The sequence below is a fragment of the Eleutherodactylus coqui genome, chromosome 6 (assembly GCF_035609145.1).
Source record: "Eleutherodactylus coqui strain aEleCoq1 chromosome 6, aEleCoq1.hap1, whole genome shotgun sequence".
NCBI classification, from domain to species: domain Eukaryota; kingdom Metazoa; phylum Chordata; class Amphibia; order Anura; family Eleutherodactylidae; genus Eleutherodactylus; species Eleutherodactylus coqui.
Window position 1 is genome coordinate 174,620,901 of NC_089842.1, and position 22,429 is coordinate 174,643,329.

Below are 22,429 nucleotides of genomic sequence, written 5' to 3' on the forward strand. Positions count from 1 at the left end.
CCTCTGTGGGTTCAGCATTAGAAGCCGGGGTCCGGGGGGAGCCGAGGTCTGGCGTTCGGGTCCAGCTTCCCCCATACTAGGCCAGCAGCATGAGTTGCTGCAATCTAGATTTTTTGCTTTTTGTCTTTTTTCTCCCGCAGCTCTTTCAGCTGCATGCAGTTACATTCGGAGACGGGATCTTCCCTGGCCTAAGATCCCGACTCACCATGAATATAGTTCTAACTGGTACCTGTTTTTGCTTTCACCTTTCTCTCCCCTGGTCTCTCCTCTCCTCTAAATTTTCCTCCCCTAGGATCCTCCTTCCTACAACCACGAGGCTGTCTCCTCAACAGTACTGGCGATGTCTCCCTGAGGGTAAGCAATGGCACCTGTGACAATAAGCTCCTATAATGCGAGAGGCCTAAACAGCCCCGGGAAAAGAAACCAGATTTTATATAGTCTCCATAAAAAGATCATGATTGCCTTCCTCCAAGAAACCCACTACACTACCGCAAGCATACCCGCATGCCACAATCACTATTACCCATATTGGTTTCATGCCCCCCACCCCGACCGCAAAGTTGGAGGTGTCTCCATAGCCTTCCACAAATCCCTTAAACCACAGATCCTGGCACTGGAGAGGGAGGGGGAGGGGAGATACCTATTCCTGAAAATTAAGATATTAAACGACATTTTCACCCTCGCTAACTTTTATTTCCCTAACCAGTGCCAGGCTCTCTTCGGCTCCAGAACTCTCCGGAGACTATCAGAATTTGCAGAAAACTCGACCATCATAGCCGGAGGCGACTTCAACATGGTCCTAGACCCACACCTGGATACCTCCTCAAGGCGCTCCTCGGTCTCGTTCTCGGCCATCCGCAAACTAAACAAAACAACTGGTGAGTCTACACCTAATCGACCTGTGGAGATCTCTCCATCCGGCCGATAGGGACTACAGCTGCCATTCGCGTGTCCACAACTCGTACAGCAGAATCGATTACATCTTTATCTCACACAAATTGTTAGATGGGTCCCCTAAATGTACTATAGGGAACTTCCTCTGGTCCGACCATGCCCCAGTAATGGCCAAACTTAACCCGATAATACAAGATTACAGAGGATTTAACTGGAAACTAAACGACAATTTACTTAAAGATCCCACCTGCATGGACGACATAACTAAAACAATTACTACCTTCTTAGAAATCCACACAACCGACACTACCTCGGCGCCGCTTAAATGGGAGGCTCTAAAATGCACCCTGAGAGGAGTCTTCATCTCGCACGGCTCGAGACTGAAAAAAGAATGGTCAAGTAAACTCAAACAGTTGTTCCGAGACCTAGAGTCCCGCGAAACAGCTAACAAAGCACAGAGGTCCGAAGCCTTACTAACAGACATCATAAACATAAGACACGAGATCTTGGCCATACTCGACCAGAACACCCTGAGCGCCTGGGACAGATTTCGGGCGGGGCAGTATGAGTATGGCAATAAGAGCGGGAGGTGGTTGTCTAGGGCACTGCGTCCCCAGACCCCCCAGACGAACATCATGTCCATCCGTGACCCCTCAGGGACCGAGGTTTGCGCCCCTAGCGAGATTCTAGAAACCTTCAGGGTTTACTACTCCAAGCTTTATAACATACCCGACCAGGGGGACGCGGATGGACACACCCAAAGCGAGCCTACAGCACAGTACCTACACTGTCACACACACACCACCATCTCAAGTGCTGACTCAGAAGCACTCGAGAGTGACTTATCGCCCTCAGAACTTACCCAGGTTCTGCGCGACTTGAAACTGGGGAAGAGTCCGGGCCCGGACGGGTTCACACCAAGATTCTATAAATTACTGGGAGGACAACTATCAGAACTTATGTTGTCTGCCTTTAACGCCGTCTCTAAGGGATGCCCATTTCCCCCTCAGGCCCTGCAGGCCAACATAGACGTGATCCTGAAGCCTGGGAGGGACCCTCTCTCATGTAAAAGCTATAGACCCATCTCCCTCATAAACAGCGACCTTAAAATATTCTCAAAAATGCTGGCCAATAGACTAAACCCCCTAATCCCGTCCCTTATCCACACTGATCAAGTCGGATTTGTCCCGGGAAGGGAAGCTAGAGAGAACACGATTAAAACAATATCTCTGATAAATAAAGCTCGGATCTCCCATACCCCACTGTGCCTTCTCGCAGTTGATGCCGAGAAGGCCTTTGACAGGGTGAGATGGTCCTTCCTGGAGCAAGTGTTGAGGGAGGTGGGTCTGGGCCCGAGAGCCCTTACTTGGATCATGGCCCTATACAGTAACCCCTCTGCGCGTATCAGAGTGAACGGCCTCCTATCTGAGCCCTTTCAGATCCGGAACGGAACCAGACACCGCTGCCCCCTCTCCCCACTCCTATATATTCTAGCGATGGAACCGCTGGCAGCAGCCCTGAGGAGCAACCCCGACATTCAGGGGATGCCAGGTGGAGGTGGAGAACAAAAAATCTCAATATTCGCAGATGACCTGCTGCTTTACGTCACAAGCCCCAACACGTCCCTGCCCGCTATCCTAGAGGAATTAACAAGTTATGGGAAAATTAGCAACTTTAAGATAAACCCTCAAAAATCCAAAATACTCAACATTTCCATACCATTAACGGAGGCCAACCCGTTGAGCGAGTCATACCCAGGAGCTTCTTCACACTCTTACAGAAAGCAACAACAAGATTCGTGTGGAAAAACTCCCCACCGAGAATAAGTTACAAGATTCTTACCCGACCACGCGCAGCGGGGGGGGCGGGCTTGCCAGACCTAGAGCTCTACCACAAGGCAGCAATAGGGAAATGTATCCTTGACCTACTTCATTACCCAGACACAAAAACATGGGCGACTTTAGAGACAGAACAGAATAAGCTAAACCTAGGGGGCGCATTCTGGGTTCCGGGAAGAGTACACTGGAGAGGACAGGGGGCCTCCCCCCTTGCCGTAACTCTCCTGGGGGCTTGGAACCGAATAGCCAAAAACAGGAAGATAAAGAACAAACCGGGACCACTAACACCCCTAACCGGAAATCCCCAAATCCCCGCCACCCTAACAGACGCACCCAAGCCACGAGCCAGAGAGGTCTGGGGACCGGACGGTATGCGCCCGCTGGGCGATTTAGTCGGGGCACATAGACGAAAACCAGGTTCCTGGATGCAATACTTCCAGGTGAGGGACTACCTGGGATCGTTTGGGAACCCTGGGTCACTGAGCTTGGAGCTCACCCCATTCGAAGAGCTCTGTGTCGGTCCTGACTCACCGCCACATGCGATATCTCTGCTGTACGGGTTGTTGGTTGACACGAGAATGGGCGAGACGCGACCACCATGGGAGGCGAGATGGGAGGAGGCACTGAATAAACGGTTCTCCGGAGAGCTCTGGAGCAAGACATATCAGCTAACCCACAATATGTCCATCTCTACTAAAGCACAGGAGCTCAACTATAAAATCGTCACACAATGGTATAGAACCCCGGACAGGCTCCACAGAATTTTCCCAGAAGTCTCAAACACATGCTGGAGATGCTGCTCCGAAGTAGGAGACATGTTACACATCTGGTGGGCCTGTCCGTTAATTGCGCCCCTTTGGGGAGACATCGCCAGGGTCTACGAGAAGGTTTGCAGATCCCCTATGGCCCTGACCCCCGAGACTGCCCTCCTTTCCATGCTTCCCAGCCCTGTGACTAGGACCAAAAAAAGCCTTTTAGGCCACTTCATTATGGCCATGCGCCACATCATCTCCCAACACTGGAGACGGGGAGGGGTGATCCTGAGGATTGCATGGGTGGAGGCGGTCGACCATATTAAATATATGGAAGACCTCCGGAACAGCGAAACTGTGCAAAACCAATCCGCAGCTGCGTCTCGAGATGCCTGGGCGGCCTGGGTAGATTTTAAAGGCTCCCCATCACGCCTCAAATGGCTCGCTGACGGCTCTCTATAGACAGAGATGTAAACCTGTCTGCGGGGCGCTGGGCTCTCCTCCTAACTCGCCCGACTAATCCCTCTAACTCCCCTCATCCCAGCATTAACATGCGCTTAGCGAAACCAGGAGACAGCCAAACCCTCTCCCTTCTCCCTCCTTTCCCCCTCTTTCCCAGTCACCCTCCCTCCTCAACCCCCCCCCTCCCCCCTTCTTCCTTTTCTTTCTCTTCTCTCCTCCCCCCAACACTCTCTGGGGTATTTCATTGTGTTTGTTAATTCGGTTCTGTTTCTTATATAATGTTACCCACAAAATTTATTTGCAATGCACATCACTTAATCCCACGGGGATAAAAGGAATTGTAGAAGCGATGGTCCCTGAGTGGCGGGCACTGCGGGAGACTCCCTCAGGAGCTCAAAAGCTGACATTAATAAACGAAAGGAAATGTCTCTGAGAGAAAGAGACCTTCATAGAAAACGGGAACCAAAGACCCCGTAACCCACATAATGACACTATGGCCTAGACGGGTTCGCCCCTACCCATTAAAAACCTTGAATATTAAGCTCCTGACATAAAAAAAGCGGAGAGGCACGAACCCGCAACAGCCTGCGACTCATACCGCGCTACAAGAAAAGAGAATGACACCCTGTACGTTCAAGTATTACTCATTTTATTGCAATGTTGTATTGTTGGCATAGAAAATCAATAAACATATTTTGAAAGAAATGGGTTCTTTACTGTAAAAGCAGTGAGACTATGGAACTCTTTGCCAGAGGATGTTGTGATAGAGAACTTACTAAATAAGTATAAGAAGGGACAGGACGCTTTTTCTGAGTATAACAATAGAACATGTTATAGTTACTGATTACTTCAGAAGGGTGATTGTCAAATTGCAGTCAGGAAGGAATTCTTTCCCCTAAGATGAGGAAGAATGGCTTCTACCTCATTGGTGTTTTTTGCCTTCCTCAGGATCAATATTGAGAGGGAAGTGATAGGCAGATCCAGATGGACATATGTCTTTTTTCAGCCTTACACACTATTTTACTATGATCACATGACCAATAAGAGAACAGGTATAGGTACCAGGGTAGTCTAACACTACCAATGCACTCTGGAGATTAGGGAGTCTAAATATTGCTTTGGCCATCTTGAATTCCCCAAAACAGGACCCAGAACTGGTGGATCCAAGGGACAGAAGAGAAGAACAACTGCAGATAATATACCCCTCCCCTCCAGTCCTGGGACAGAATTTTGTCTCGAAATTGGAGGGTTGCTTTACACTCTGTGCATTATTCTCCTAAGCTCCCCCTAGTGGTGACTGCAGACAAAGTGTTATTATTTAATTGTGTCTGTGCAGAAGATTTGAAGTTCTAAAAATTGGAGTTCTCATTGCTATGAAGTTATATTAATGAATTAATCCGCATAGAGTGTGGGACTTATATATTGCGTGGTGTTAAAAGGTGGACACTCCCTCTAAGAATATGGTTACATGCCATCTTATCATATAGCCAGTGCTTTGATATTCATCATAAAATCTGAATTTAAAGGTCTATCATGCTATAAAAATAGAGCTAAGTAATACCTACGAACCAATGTATATCAATAGTTTGGTGCTGCATACATTCCCTAAGCATCACCTAAACACATATAACTGGCTATGGACACATCATATGCACAATTGAAGGTCTATGAGGTAGTACGCCAGTATGGAATATGGAGGGGGAACTTGAGAAATATGGAGCTCACCCAGGCAAACATTCTTTTCAGTGTTTTCATTTTGATAAATTTACCCCTATGTGGAAAAGCAACAAAGAGATCTAAAATATAACTGGAAATAGTCCCAAAGACCAGCGGTCTGGGAAAGTACAAGTATGTGGCACAAACTAGGAAGCACAGCTGAGACTCCTAGTTTCCTTTAGTTTAATTACCAGTGATTCATTACCAGCAATCAGTATGTTTGGCAAGTGCATGTAAATGTAACACCACCTGGTCCCATGTAGATGGGTCACATGGCAGAGGTGCGAGAAGCAGTTGGCTGCCGATCGGCATCAATAATAAAACAGCTGAGATGATGTATGTTCCATATGGTAAGGTTCTCCTTTCATTCATATAACTATCACAAAGGCCCTCTTCAGGGGCGTACATAGAAATCACAGAGCCACAAAGGAAAACTTAGAATTGGGGTCTCCCCATTAAGAAAATTACATTAGAGGCTATATATATATATATGTTTCCCCCTTAAAGCACTGGTGTCCCCTCTGTAAGTCCCTCAAAGCACTGGAACCTCTTCTGTGTCTCCCCCTTTCCCTGAACGTCCAGCAGCACAAGCCTCCCTCACGTTCCTGCTGCAGTCTCAGTCAGTGCAGGCTGCTCTTTCCTACTCCCAGTGTAGTAATGTAGGAGAGAAGAGCAGCCTGCACTAAATGAGCAGAGTGAATGTAATTGCTGGAAGTTCAGGGAAAAGGGGAAACGAGTCAGTGGTTGGACAGGGGGCAGCGCCATTTTGTCCCTGTCCGATGGACCCCATATCAATCTAATGGTCTACCTATATTGGCGGAACACCACTGGTCCCCTTGTGCCAGTAGTATAGCATGGCAACTACAAGAGTAGAAATCATGGCAGACTGACACCCAACAACTTGCTTCAGGCTTTGGTAGGACACAATTGTGTCACACTTAATATACTAACAGAAAACAGTTCTATTAATACATTGCACAAAGTTAAGTAATTTGTTTTCATAGCATCCAACAAGCCCCGCAGGTTTATGTGTGTGCTGTATCAGCCACTGGATGCTCCGTCCAGACGCCTTTGATTGGAGAAGGATTTTAGCCGGGAGGATGAATTCCCAGCTGGTTTCGTGTTTCAACATAAAATGCCTTTGGTGCTCTCAAACAACGCTGCCAGCCTCTGTGATTAAATAGAAATACTACACGCTTGTATAAATGCTACTCGCAGTGATTTCTATAAATACAAGAAGCATTCACTTGAGCAAGCTATTAATCGTGTTGTGTGAAAATTGCTTGATCAAACAGGAACTTGGGTCTAGCATAATGTTTACATCATAGAGTGCTAGGTTGGCAGTATAAGCATAATAATTGTAAAATGGGGCATATTTCATGGGGATCAGTGTGTTGGGGTATTAGTAACTTTCCAGAACGTTACAACTGTACGAATGTTAAAAAGATAGGTCATCAATAGTTGATTGGTGGGGGGCCATTGGTTGGGATTCCCACCAATCAACTAATCATCTCACCGGCTGTCAGTGCAGCTGAGCTGAATGATCGCATTGGGTTCAGAGCTGGTCATTGTTCCTATTGAAATCTGTGGGAGCGAAGCCTTCTATTACACTTCCGGTTAAAACCCCAATGCGGATGTCCAGCTCAGCTGCATAGACAATTTGCCAGATTATCAGTTAATCAGTCAGGATTCCTAGTAGCGGACTCCCATTGGTCAATTGGTCAGTAAATGCCCGGAAACTCCTCCATGGATCGTATGTATATAAGTGAGCTCTGTCTGATATTGCATAAAATGAAATGCATAAATGCATATGCAGTGAGCACCGCCTATACATATACACGAATCAGTCATAAAATATAAACCACCTGCCTGATAATGCAAAGGACCGCATTTTGCACGAAAAGAACTTAGACTCATTGAGGTGTAGACTTGACAAGTCTCTGAAGGTGTCCTGTGGTATCTGGCACTAAGACAATACCAGCAGATCTTGTAAGTCATTTAAGTTGTGAGATAGGCCCTCCACAGATTGGATATGCACCAACGAGCTTTGGGTGCCCATGGCCCTGTTGCTAGTTCTGGTTACCCTCCTTGGACCACTTTTGGTAGTTACTCACCTACATGCAAGGAACACCCCAGAAGACGATTTTGGAGTAGTCCTGACCCAGTCATCTAGCCATCAAAAGTTGGCCAGTATCAAAGTCGCTCAGATCCTTCAACTTGCCGATTTTTTTCCTTCTTCGTATACACCAACTTCAAGAACTGACTGTTTTCTTGCTGCCTAATATATCTCACTCTTTGACAGGTACTATAATTCACTTCATCTGTCAGTGATTTAATATTACGGTTGATTGATGTATACATATTGCCCATTGCCAGGGGTGTAGTTATAGTGGGTAAAGAGGTGAAGGTGGCACCTGGATCTTTGTGTCAATATTATAAATAGCACATAGTAGATTGTGGGCCCTGTTAAATATTTTGTAAGAGTGGTCCAAGAACCGCAAGTTAACCCTCTGCCGGTTGCTTATAGAGCATGGTTTTCAATTTTGTGTTGTGGCTGCTGTAAGTGAGAGAGAGAATAAAACCCAATTGCAAAGCTGAGGATTAGCATGTGAGAAGCAGAAGTCCGCTTTCCGCATTTCCCTAAATCCTGTGGGACCGCTGCTATGACTGAAGGAAAGCGTACTCAAAGTGGTCTCCCTCTGCTACAATAGGGGTAGATCACTCAGGAAGTCATCCACCGTCGTCTGCAAGAAGGCCAGTTAAGTACCCTTGTAATGTAAAGCGCATAAAAGCAAAGGGACTAACCCAAATTCTTCTTTATTAGGTAAATTATAGCCAGCACAAATAACGCGTTTCGGGGACGCAGACCCTTCTTCAGAAATATCCGGAAAGAAATACAGGAATGTTACTGGATATTCATGTCCTGTACCTCCAGGAAAGAAGAAATGGCGCCATTAAAATAATTTCAGATTTCAATTAATTAGACCATAGAACAGTTTTCCATTTTGCCTCAACCCATTTGAAATGAGCTTTGGCCCAGAGAAGATGCCTGCATTTCTGGATTGTGTTGATATATGGCTTCTTCTTTGCATGATACAGCTTTAACTTGCATTTGTGGATCGCATGGTGAACTGTTTTCATAGACCATGATTTTTGGAGTCTTCCTGAGCTCATACAGTGATTTGCATTACAGGATCATGCCTGGTTTTAATGCAGTGATGCCTGAGGGCCCATATATCTCAGGCATCCAATATTGACCGTTGGTCTTGTCCCTTGTGCACATGAATTTTTCCAGACTTTATGAATTTTTTTATAATATCATAGGCTCTACATGGTGGGACATTCAAAAACTTCAAAATTTTACATTGAGGAACATTTTTCTGCAATTGCCCCACAATTTTCAGCTGTAGTTTTCACAGATTGGTGAACCTCTGACCATCTTTGCTTGTGAGAGACTCTGCTTCTCCAACATGCTCTTTTTAGACAGTCATGTGATTTAGTAGAAAAATGACCCTCCAGCTGCTTTTCATTAGTACCTTTTACTTTTCTAGCCTTTTGTTAACCCTTTCCCAACTTTTGTGAGATGTGTTGCTGCCATTATTTTTTTTAATGAAATGAAAAAATGTCACACTTTCACCTTTGATATGTTCTATGTTATATTGTGATTGTGAATAAAAAATGGTTATATGAGATTTTTCAAATCATTGCATTCTTTTTTTTTACATCTATTTACATTTTACCCAGTGTCCCAAATGTATTGGTATTTGGGTTGTAATTGCAGCAGTATCTATTAGAGATGAGCGAACGTACTCGTCCGAGCTTGATATTCGTGCGAATATTAGGGTGTTCGGGATGCTCGTTACTCTTAACGAGCACCACGCGGTGTTCGGGTTACTTTTACTTTCCTCTGTGAGACGTTAGCGCGCTTTTCTGGCCAATTGAAAGACAGGGAAGGCATTACAACTTCCCCCTGCAACGTTTAAGCCCTATACCACCCCCCTGCTGTGAGTGGCTGGGGAGATAAGGTGTCACCCGAGTATTGAAATCTGCCCTTCCCGCGGCTCGCTACGGATGTATTCTGACATTAGTTCAGGGAAAGTGGTATCGTGTTGGAGCTGCTATAGGGAGAGTGTTAGGTGTATTGTAGGCTTCAAGAACCCCAACGGTCCTTCTAAAGGCCATAAATCGTCTCTATATGCGCTCAGTGGGGCCGGCGGCAGCAGCGCCGACCCCATTGAGAACATATAGAAGACAAATCCTTCTTTTCTGCCACAGCTGTAACAGCTGTAGCAGAGAAGAACGATGTTTGCCCATTGAATTCAATGGAACCAGCAATACAGCAGGTTCCACTGAATGCAATGGGCTGCCGGCGATCACAGGATGAATGGTCGGGAAGGGGTTAAATATATAACCCCTTCCCTGCAATTCATCTAGAAATGTGATACACTAAAAATATATACCGGCGTATAAGGCGACGGGGCGTATAAGACGACCCCCCAACTGTCACCTTATACGCCGGCAATACAGTGGAGCAAAGAATAAAAAGCATTACTCACTTCTTCAGACGATCTGCGCCGCTCCTGTAGACTGTCACTCCTTCCTGGTGTTCGGCGGTGCTCCTGCAGGCTGTCGCTCCCTCCTGGTTCCCGGCAGAGCATTGCTTTCTCTACGAAAGGCTTTAAATCAACGCCTCCAGAAACACACATGCCTTCAGCCAATCACAGCCAATGACAGTGATGTCATTGAATTGCTGTGATTGGCTGTGTTTCTGGAGGCGGGGATTTCAAGCCTTTCATAGAGAAAGCTTTAGTCCGTGGACCAGGAAGGAGTGACAGTCTGCAGGAGCGGCGCAGATCGTCTGAAGAAGTGAGTAATGCTTTTTATTCTTTGCTCCACTGTATTGCCGGCGTATAAGGTGACAGTTGGGGGGTCGTCTTATACGCCCCGTCGCCTTATACGCCGGTATATATTTTTAGTGTATCACATTTCTGGATGAATTGCAGGGAAGGGGTTATATATTTAACCCCTTCCCGACCATTCATCCTGCGATCGCCGGCAGCCCATTGCATTCAGTGGAACCTGCTGTATTGCTGGTTCCATTGAATTCAATGGGCTAACATCGTTCTTCTCTGCTACAGCTGTTACAGCTGTGCCAGAGGAGAACGATCTTTACGCTGACAGTGCGGGGGGGGGGCCCACTCTTGCCGCTATTGTGGCTTAATAGTGGGACCTGTGAACTTGAGATGCAGCCCAACATGTAGCCCCTCGCCTGCCCTATCCGTTGCTGTGTCGTTCCCATCACTTTCTTGAATTGCCCAGATTTTCACACATGAAAACCTTAGCGAGCATCGGCGAAATACAAAAATGCTCGGGTCGCCCATTGACTTCAATGGGGTTCATTACTCGAAACGAACCCTCGAGCATTGCGAAAATTTCGTGCCGAGTAACGAGCACCCGAGCATTTTGGTGTTCGCTCATCTCTAGTATCTATGCAAAGCCTTTAATTCTCAGTAGTTGAACTTACTACTCCCATCATGATCTAACACAAGAGTAAATCCTAATGTTATTCCAAACACACAATCTATTGTGTCTGTAAAAACATCTCCCAGGCTGCATAGCATGTACCTTAGTTTAATATTAAATTTGTAGTTGAGTCATGTCAATGTTTAACTCTATGAGAGAGAAGTCTTTCTAGCAAGAGATTGGGTTATTCAGGCGTTAGGGAAAATCTATTGCGCTTGAAGACTGAGAGAAGTCTACAATACAACTTATTTTAACATGGAAATATAATTGTCGATGACTGGCTTGTTCTCTGCAAATGGGGGTGAATCATTCAAAAGTAAAGCATAAGGTGAGGAAGGTGGCACCTCTGGAAAACAAGGATGTGTATGTATCACCAACTACAACCAACTTGGGAGTTAGTGGACTCAACAGCACGCTTTCTTTTGGAACAACGGGTCATAAGGCTCCATCCTCTGAATGTCAGCTCCCACCATTGAGAGAGACTCTGTATGGAGGAGGCCCAATAGGTAAAGTTGGGGATGTACTGGTATATTTGTGGGTTAAAGCATGTGATCTTGTGAGGGCAAAGAAGCTACTACTCTAAGTACTGTACAAAATAATAGTAGAACCTAAGTAGAGTGATAGACTACACCAGTGATTATAGATACCATTAAGAAACATCTTAACAATATTTTGACTCCTGGGAAATCCCTACTCCCATTCCTACCTCAAATAAGCTCGGTGTAGTTCAGGTTGAAAGATGTTTGCTATCTTTATTGTATAAGTGACAGACTTTACTGCTGTGTTTCTGGGGATCTCCTGGACAGGTTTCTGAGGTATGTCAAAGTAGTAGGAAACCATAGTTGGGGAAAACTGAAATAGACATGGAAGAGAGTTCTGAAGACTAATACAATTGCAAGGATTCTCTCGTGTGTTAAGAGCATTATGTCAGTGAGGGGAGAATAAACATTTTAATGAAGTGTTACCAATACCCTATATATATGCTCTCTGGTCAAAGAAAAACTCACTAAACAATTGATGACCAATATTGGAAGCTCATAAACTGCAGTTAATCACGTTATTATGCATTATAGCAGACATACAAATACTCCTTCCCTATTAGGGCTGAAGGGCATTTTACACACCATGATATTAAAAAAAAAACAACCAAAAACACAATAGTGTAACATAAAAAAAGAACTATACTTACCTTACCACTACCCTGCTGCTCGGACACTTTCTTGGACCTCCTCTAGTCTTTATTCTTCCTGCTGCAACAATGGGAAGCATTGGTGCAAGAGAAAAGGGGATTGGTAAGGTATTAGGCTTTTTTCACACTGGTTAATTGGGAAAAGATGTTTCAATTAAGGAGATGAGATTTGAAGTGTGAGTTTCAGAGATGCTTTGTCATTAAGTAAAGGCACACAAATCCTGGTTATTGACAAATTCTTCTTAAGAAAGATTGGTGAGTCTGAAAAATGCCCTCATGCAAAAGGACTTTCAGAAGACCCCCAGAGACATGTTAGAGAGACAAATTAAGCTGAAAGAGGCTACAAAAACACTGGTAAAGAGCTAAGCTAAGCATACATTAGGTCACAGTTAGACTAATTACAATAGGAGAAAATTGTCAACTTACAAACAGACTCCAAAAAATTGATAAAAAACCTCTGTTCAAGTGTCCAATAAAATGATATTCATGGAAGGACACCTCAAAGAAAGCCACTGCTGTCCAAAAATAAATACTGTAGTCTATCTGAAGTTTGCCCTACATGGATGCTCCACAGTGCTTTTGGTAATTGGTCTAAAATCTTGCTTGCAACTAGAGAAAAGTTTTGGTGAGATGATTGCTTCTAAATGGTTTTTGAATGCAAGAATTCACGTACTTTTTCTCCCTGCAGTGTGGATTTTTACTCAATGTGTTCAATAAATTACATGAATGTTACAACTGTTTGTGTGCTATTAGTCTAGTCAGATAGACTTTATCTATAATTGTAATTTAGGGCTTAAACAGATGAACATATTTGTGCACATTTTTGCATGCATGAAACTCACGCCCCCAAAACGTGGCAAAGGGTTTGTTCTCATAAGGACTTGCCCTATCTTTCTGTGTGTTATGTGGCTGATAGACTTCTATGGCAGTGGTGGACTTCTATGGCAAGTGTAAAAAAAGTGGGATCTGGCGTACAGCAAGCGTATTTGTGCATAAGTTCATCTATCGAAGCCCTTAGACGGCAATCACAACACATTTTATTAGTAATCAATGGAGACATTCAGGTGATTCCAAACGGTTCACTGACAATCTTAGAAAAGTACTACATCTGACTGAGATTCCAGGTGTCAGAGGTCCTATAAACAGTTTAACATGTGGGGACCTTCCTAACAAAAATGGATTGTCGCCTTTAATTTGGTCAATAATAAGTTCTGCTTTTAAAAGGGTTGTCCAGTTGTAAACTATTGATCACCTATCCGTAGGATAGTCTAGTGGTAATATGTCAGAGGGGGTTTACCGCTCAGCACCTATTCTGATCAGCACTTGTGCACTGAACGGATTTGTGCAGGAGGCAGACAGCTCCATTCTCACTGCGGTGGCCAGGCTTGGTATAACAGGCAAAGTTCTAATTGAAGTGAATTGGAACTTTGTCCAAAAAAACCTGTCCACTGCAGTGAGAACATAGCTGTGTGTTTCCTGCAGAAATCAGGTCAGTGCATAAGCACAATAGCTTGGCAAACAGTAGTCCCCCTCCAATCTACCATTGGTGGCCTATTCTGCAGATAGGCCATCAGTAGTTTACACCTGGACAACCCCTTTCATCCAGAACTATATATAATAATTCATGACATGCAGAGAACCTAAAGGCCCCATTCCAATCATAGCTCAGTCTGGGCGAAAACATGTGTATCTTGTAAAGAACTGGCTCGGGGATAGAAAGCAGAGGGTGGTAATAAATGGTTCGTACTCTGGGGTGCCACAGGGTTCAGTACTAGGCCCTATTATGTTCAATATATTTATCAATGACCTGATAGAGGGGCTGCACAGTAAAATATCAATATTTGCAGACGATACAAAATTATACAAGATAATTAATACAACGGAGGACAATGTACGGCTACAAAAGGACCTAGATAAGCTGGGGGCTTGGGCAGAAAAATGGCAAATGAAGTTCAATATTGATAAATGCAAGGTTATGCACATGGGCAGGAGAAACGGATGTCACCAATACACACTAAATGGGGTACTGCTAGGGAAAAGTGATATGAAAAAAGACATGAGGGTACTAGTGAATTATAGATTAAACTGGAGTAACCAATGCCTGTCAGCTGCTGCAAAAGCTAATAAAGTCTTGAGGTGTATTAACCCCTTGAGTGGCGGGTTTCCTACGACCCTGTCGAGCCCACCAGGGCAGGTTTTTTGAATGGTCTAATCATTGAATTTCATAACTTTTTCATTTTTCCATTGACATGGCCATATGAGGGCTTGTTTTTTGTGGGACAAGTTGTACTTTTTGATGGCATCATTTTTGGGTATATATAATGTATTGCATAACTTTTGTAAAAATATTTGTAGGGAGATTGGGGGAAAAAAAAGAAATTCTGCAATTAGTTTTTTGGATTTAATTTTTACGGCGTTCAGCGTGCAGAATAAATAATGTGATAACGTTATTCTCTGAGTCACACGATTCTGGTGATACCGAGTTTATACAGTTTTTATGTTTCGCTATTTTTGTACATTTTAAGCATTTTTTTTTTTTAAAAAGATTTGCTTTTGTGTCGCCACATTCCAAGAGCCGTATTAATTTTATTTTTCCATTGCCAGAGCTCTAGAAGGCCTTGTTTTTTGCAGGATGAACTCTAGTCTTCATTTATCTACCGTATATACCGGCGTATAAGACGACTTTTGAACCCCAAAAAATCGGGTCTGAAGTCGGGGGTCGTCTTATGCGCCGGCAATACAAAAAAAAAAAAAGTGTAAAAAAAAAAAATTCATTACTCACCTCCCCCGGCGTTCTGTCGCGCTCCGGCAGGATGTCGCTCGCTCCTCGTCCCCGGCGCAGCATTGCTTTCTGAATGCGGGGCTTGAAATCCCCGCTTCCAGAAAGCTAGTACACACGCCGGCAGCCATGACAGCATTGAATGGCTGTGATTGGCTGAAGGCGCACGTGTTAGCAATCACACCCATTCAATGATGTCATTGAATAGTGTGATTGGCTGAAGCCACGTGTGTTTTAGCCAATCACAGCCATTCAATGATGTCATTGAATAGTGTGATTGGCTGAAGCCACGTGTGTTTTAGCCAATCACAGCCATTCAATGATGTCATGGCTGCCGGCGTGTGTATTAGCTTTCTGGAAGCGGGGATTTCAAGCCCCGCATTCAGAAAGCAATGCTGCGCCGGGGACGAGAAGCGAGCGACATCCTGCCGGAGCGCGACAGGACGCCGGGGGAGGTGAGTAATGATTTTTTTTTTTTCTCCACTGAATACCGGCGTATAAGGTGAAAGTTGGGGGGTCGTCTTATACTCCCCGTCGCCTTATACGCCGGTATATACGGTAATTTTTTGGAACGTAAAATTTTGATCGTTTTTTATTCCATTTTTTCTAGTGGCAAGATTAACAAAATCTGTAATTCTGGCATGTTTTTTATTTTTCTTTTTCACTGCATTCTCTAAGCAGTATAAATAATGTATTGAAGTAATTCTACAGGCCAGTACGATTATGCCAATACCAAATTGTAATACTTATTTTTCTTTTTCATGACTTTTTCACACTTAAAAAAAAAAAAAGGAATAAAAGTTTAAATCACCCTTCTTTTGCCATATCTATAATAAAAAATCTAAATCCTAAAAGAAAAATACAAATTTGGTATCGCTGCGTCCATAAATGTCCGATCTATCAAAGTACTGTATTATTTACCCTGCACAGTGAACGTAGTTCTAAAAAAAAATAAAGAACGCCACACATGCACTTTTTCAGTCACCCTGTTTCCCAGAAAAAATGCAATAAAAAGCGAACAAAAAGTCGTATGTATTCCGGATTGATACCAACATAAACTACAGGATATCCTGCAAAAAATGAGCCCTCGCTTAACTACGTCAACAGAAAAATAAAAAAAGTTATTGTACGCAGAAGATGCAGCAGAAAATAATTTTAAAAAATTAAATGTCTTTTAAAAAAATACAAGTACTACAGCAAAAAAAAACCATACACGTTTGGTATCGTAGCAATCGTACTGACCCATAGAATAAAGTTATTATGTCATTTTTGTTGCAGTTTGTGTGCCGTAGAAACAAGACGGACTGAAAGATGACAGAATGTCTTTTTTTTTTTCATTTTACTCCACTTAGAATTTTGTCAAAGTTTTTTATACATTATATGGTACTTTAAATAGCACCTTTGAAAAATACAACTCGTCCCGCAAAAAAACAAGCCCTCATACAGCGACATCGATGGATAAATAAAAGAGTTATGATTTTTTAAACAGGGGGAGGAAAAAGAGAAATGGGGGGAAAAAAGAAAAAAAGGGGCCATGTCATTAAGGGGTTAAATAATGTACCAACTTGCTTCTCTGGGTCATTATGACGCACTGATACCACATGTGTGATTTCATTTTTAATTTTTTACAAAGTAAAGGGAGACAAGTGTTTTTATTTTAATTTTTTTTAATTTTTTTTATATTTTTGTCCCTTTAGGGGACTTACACAGGGACCTATCAGGACCCCCTGATCACTTTCTGGGGGTCCGATGGTGACAGCCCTTTACATGCTGCAGTGACAGCCCTTTACATGCTATAGTCACATAGACTGCAGCATGTAAAGGGTTAACACAGCAGAGATCAGAGGTTTTCTCTGATCTCTGCTGTAAGAGCTGGTGCCTGCTTGTCCTCTGACAGCCAAGCAACAGCTCTCCCTGCCACAGAGACCGTCGGCTTGCTTCTGACAAACCGATGGTCTCTATGGCAACCTATAAACAAAGCAGGAGACTTAGAAGCTGGAGATTGCCGGTAGATCGGCAATATCTTCTGCTGGTTTTCAAAGCCCTGCAGTGTTCTCTGTGGGTCTGTGCAGGCAGAGCACACTGTCACAGCTTGTGGCATTGTGCTCTGCAGCTCCCATAGTGATACATAGCCTGGAAATCTTCCGGGCTATATCACTATCGGCAGTGGAGCTCGGCACGGAAAATTTCCGGGCGTGCCACTCAAGGCGTTAAAAGAGGTATAGGGGCGAGGGACGAGAACATTATTCTTCCACTATATAAGGCACTTGTCAGGCCTTACATGGAATACTGCGTACAATTCTGGTCCCCGGTGCTCAGGAAAAATGTTTCAGTGCTTGAGGGGGTTCAAAGAAGAGCAACTAAATTAATAAACAGAATGGGAGGACTGGAATACCCAGAGAGGCTATCAAAATTAGGATTATTCACCCTGGAAAAAAGACGGTTAAGGGGCGATTAAATAATTATGTATAAATACAGGATCTCTCCCATGATCTGCTTATACCCAGGTCTGCGACGGTAACAAGAGGGCATCATCTATGTCTAGAAAAAAGGAGGTTTCATCACCAACACAGAAGGGGGCTCTTTACTGTAAGAGCAGTGAGACTGTGGCACTCTCTGCCTGAGGACGTGATGATGGCAAAATCAATGGAGGAATTTAAGACTAGATGTCTTTCTAGAGTGCTATGATATTACAGGATATAGACGTTAGATGACCAGCGGGGTTGTTGATCCAGGTCTTGGAGTCAGGTAGAACTGAAACGTTGATCCAGGGATTATTCTGACTGCCATTATGGAATCCGGAAGGAATTTTTTCCTCCAAATTAGCTAAATTGGCTTCTGCCTCATTGGGGTTTTTTTTTTGCCTTCCTTTGGATCAACAAGGGAGGGGGTCTAAACTGGCTGAACTAGATGGACATTGTCTTCATTCAGCCTAACATACTACGTTACTATGTATGTTATTTGCCTATTTACGTTGATTATTCAGAATGTTAACTTGCAAACCAGAAGAGAGCGAGCAACGGTCAGGTCATACGAAGCAGCCTACTAGGAACGCAGGAGTGCTGTTAATATTTACCTCAAGCTGTTAATAATTATGTCTTGGAACAATTACACATTTCATTTTATTTGACTAGGGACAAAAATATCCAGAATAAAATCTTTCTTTAGTGTTCCCATATGCCAAAGCAGAGCAGTTTTTTTTTCTTAACGAAAACTGTTGGGGCGTAACAGATTAGTATCATAGACAGGAAAATTGGCAAGTATGTCAGATGATATCAGGACAGTGTGCCAACCAAGGAAATATGTGAACATGACAGGGTATCTGGAGGAATGCCAAATAGGGAATGTTGGCAGGAATTGAACTGAGTTAAGTGGTAGGACAAATGAAGAAAAAAAATTATGAAGTTGCAGGCTATGAAATAATGGTAAAATAAATATTAGCATTCTGATATATCCAGAAAGATGCAAATGTGAAGGATCAGGCAAAGGATTTATATACATAGGCAGAGGCATAATTTGAATCTCGAAATCCAAACAGCATTGTGTATTTGTGCTAAGAAATTCCACTTTTGTCTCATATGCATGCTCCATATTCTTACTGTATCCGCACAGACGGCTTCCATTAAAGTCAATGGAAGCCGCCCAGCCTGCGGCCCTTCCGCAATTAACATTGCGGGCAGGTCGCGGATTCTGCGTCATCGCCTAGCGACGGTGCGGGAAAAATAAACATTTGAAAAAAAATCTGTACTGCGCATGTCCGATGGGTCGGGTCCATCTGCAGCATGGATAAAGAAGCAAAATTACAGGTACGTGCGAACGCCGGCTGTAGTCAGGGTCGGATTCCGTTGCGGTCTCCCGCATGCGGAATCTGGCTCTGCCGTGTGCAGGTGGCCTTGATTATTTGTGCAATCCACATATAAAACCCACACTTCTAATCATATCTCTAAATTGAAATGTGTAATAGTGAAAATTACCAGGCTGCACCTGGCTTCCAATTGAAGTTTAAGGCCGAATGCACAGGTCCGGATTCCAGCTGGGAATCCCGTACGGAATTCGGCCCTAACTGCGGCGGGTGACCATATGTACCTGTCGTCTTCTTCACCAGTGTCCACGCAGTCCACGCAGTGTCTTCTTCCAGCTTCCCTGTACTGCGGATGGTCTGTACAGCTCGCCGTCAGACATGCGCAGTACAGATATATTTTTTTAAACTCCCGGAGGCGGATGCCAGCCCAGACTCCGCAGCAAAAATCCGCCCGTGTGTGTGAGTCCTCACAATTAGCAGGATTATCAGCCAGAAGTGTGTAAATAATAGCACCCCAATTGTGATTTAGACATCAATCAGACCCCATTTTATTTGTACTCAATGCAGCAATCCAGTTAATTCTAAGGGCTCATGCTCATGGCCGGGTCAGATTCCGCCTGCGAAATATCGCAGCGGAATCAGACCTGGCGCCCCCCAGAGACCCTATACTCACCTCTCTCTGGATCCGCCGCGAGTTGCTCGCTCGGGAAACATGAACAGTGCAGCGCGTGACATGCTGGCGCTGGGCGGTGACGTGGATTCTCACAGTACTTCTGCTGTGCTCACAGCAGAAGGATTGCGGGACGTGTGGAAGCCGTCCACACGATTTTCCAAATAGAATACAACATGCTGCGATTCTCCCCTACAAGCGGAAATCGCAGTTGATTTCCGCTCGTGACAGGGGAGAATCATGTAACATGACATGTCTGTAGACGTACATTGCTACGGAATTCGTGGCTGATGTCTGGCCACGTATTTCGCAGTGATACTCTGTCTGTGGGCATTTGACCTAAAGAGTTTACTTCCTATACTTTTTCTGCCTGTGTTGTGGATGTTTACTCAATGTGCCCAATAAAAGACATGAATGGTACAACTGTTTCTATGTTGTTAGTTCAGCTAGACTGTGTTGGTCTATAATTGTCACTTTGATAGCAAACAGACCACATTTTATTAGTAATAAATGTAGAAATCCAGGCAATTCCAAAGGGTTCACTTACTTTTTCTTGTATGTGCCAAGTCTCATTGTCCTGCGTAATTAAGATATTCAAGTCTCTGAAATAATACCAAAAGGATGCGGTCGGGAAGGATTAGAGAGGATTATGACCTATAAAGTATTGATCGAATTCTCAGACTTTCACTTTTAAGTGTATTTCTCCTTTTTTTCTTTAAAGTACCCAGGCCCCTTTCCTTTGATGTTCCTCTGGATAACGGAGACACATCTAGCATTATTAAGAAGCACCCTCCACGAAGGCTCCAAGTAAGATGAGTTTAACTGGCATCCTATGGAGTTACTTGGATTTTATGGTAACAGCAAATCTACAAATGTAGAAATATGTTGATCTCTTGGTGATGTAGGGTGGTAAACTAAAAGAACTTAAGCCACTTCTAAGGTAATGATGCTTAATCACTGTTACCCATCATCAACCAGTGAATTGCTGTCAGTGAATGAAAACATTCAGAGGCATCACTGAAAAACCAAAGACCTCATTGATACTCAGCAAGGGCCAAGCAATTAGTTTTAGAAAAGTATTGTAGTACCCCTGTTTATAAATTAAAACTTATGGTGGCTTCATATGGGTGATAGCCACCTGTGTATTCTCTCAAAAAAGTGATTACAGGCAACTGTCATCCCATGTAAACACAGGACCCGACAGAGCAGGTGAACACGAATCACTCCCTTGTTGGAGTCACTTGGTTTTCAGCTCTCCTAAAAACTAAGGGACTATCAGCCCATGTAAGCAGGCAGTCATTCATCTATGAACGGCTATCTGTTCAGTGTCTGGCATGTTCCACCTTGCGCTTGAGCTGTATTTACTGAACGACTATCGCTCCTGTGTAAAAGCATAGGGATGATAATCGTTGGGACAGCTGCTAAAGCTAAAGCCACCTTTAACTTCTATTTAATATCATAAATTCCTAGATTAAAGAAACCTAATTGCACCCTATACACAGTGCCTATAAAGAGCAACCGCCCTGATAAAAGCAACCCTGTTTACCAACCTTTCCCTAGTACCCCCTACATTAAGGAGTAACTAGCAAAGAAAATACCTGATGAGGGAAGGGTACAGGGAGCCCAGTTTACAGCATTAGTGGTCTTCAAAATAAAGTCTCATAATGTCCATCTATCACAAAAGGATAACATAAAAAAGTCCTAAATACGTCCAAATAGTCCCATATGAACATCAGTTTTTCATAAATTCAATTTAAGATCTAAGAAACCCCAAGATCATCAAGTTCTAATGTGTTTTCCCCACACAGTAAATGAGTTAGGGAACTGCCAGTCAATATCCAAAATTAAAAATCAAGCATAAATGATCTCACTATGTAATATATCTAATAACCAATTAATCAAGGTAAGATAATGTCATTTGTGATATACATGGATGTACTGGAGTCAATTCTGGCTAACTGAAAGTTGAAGCCAGACAGGTAAAAGCAGAGAAGGATGCATAACTATCTGATAGGGTTATTGCCAAGATAATTCACGTTTCCCTGATTGATGTTCTCTACAACTGCCCAAGTGTGTTGTCCATGCAGACATATAATAGGGTGAAATTTGCTTATTCTAATTTATCTAGTAATTTATGACAGAGAGATGGGATACACACCAGGGCAAATGACGAGGAAGGGTCGGGACCTATCCCTGACCTTAAAGTAGTTGAATCTGCCTAACAAGTGGATCACCTGCCCTGAAAAGGGCAACCCTGCAGCAGGAACCTTGGGCTTCCCAGAAATGAACTTAGATTAAGTATGGGAGAGACACAAGCACCAGGGATGAACCACACAGTATCCTGTAAATATACAGAGAACATGTGACAAAAGATACAAGAAAGGAACAAATCGCACAAGGAGAAAAGGGTACAAATTAATGCTGAATAAGAAACAGCACAATACATTGACAAAAAGTAACCACTCCACACTACCAGTTAACAAGACGAGGAATCCCAGGAAACTGAATTATATAACTGCTATCCTCGGAACAGAGGAATCAGCATAAATAACCAAAATTACCAACAGGCTGGCCGGGATAACAGACAGCCAATTAGTTAATAGACAGAAGAGATATGTTAATTTGTTAGCGTCCAGCGCCGAATGACCATGAGCATGCATTGGCAAATGCATCATCTGGTCCAGCGCTGATACCTTCACACCAACCTGCTGTGCCGTTACACAGACATACAGAGTCCAATAAGAACTGTCTCTCTCTGATATCTGTGTTTAGCTTTCCTGTATTAGATATTTTATTTTTTTGTT

The 22,429-nt window shown here is 43.6% G+C and overlaps 1 protein-coding gene across 1 annotated transcript in view; it reads left to right on the top strand.

The window, feature by feature from the left end:
• Positions 1-11,480: 11,480 nt before the first annotated feature.
• CCDC198 (coiled-coil domain containing 198) overlaps positions 11,481-22,429 on the top strand; it is a 39,039-nt gene continuing 28,090 nt past the window's right edge. The window contains exons 1-2 of the mRNA XM_066608254.1: positions 11,481-11,691; positions 20,347-20,432. Coding sequence (XP_066464351.1) covers positions 11,481-11,691; positions 20,347-20,432 — 297 coding nt within the window. The remainder of the gene's footprint in view (positions 11,692-20,346; positions 20,433-22,429) is intronic.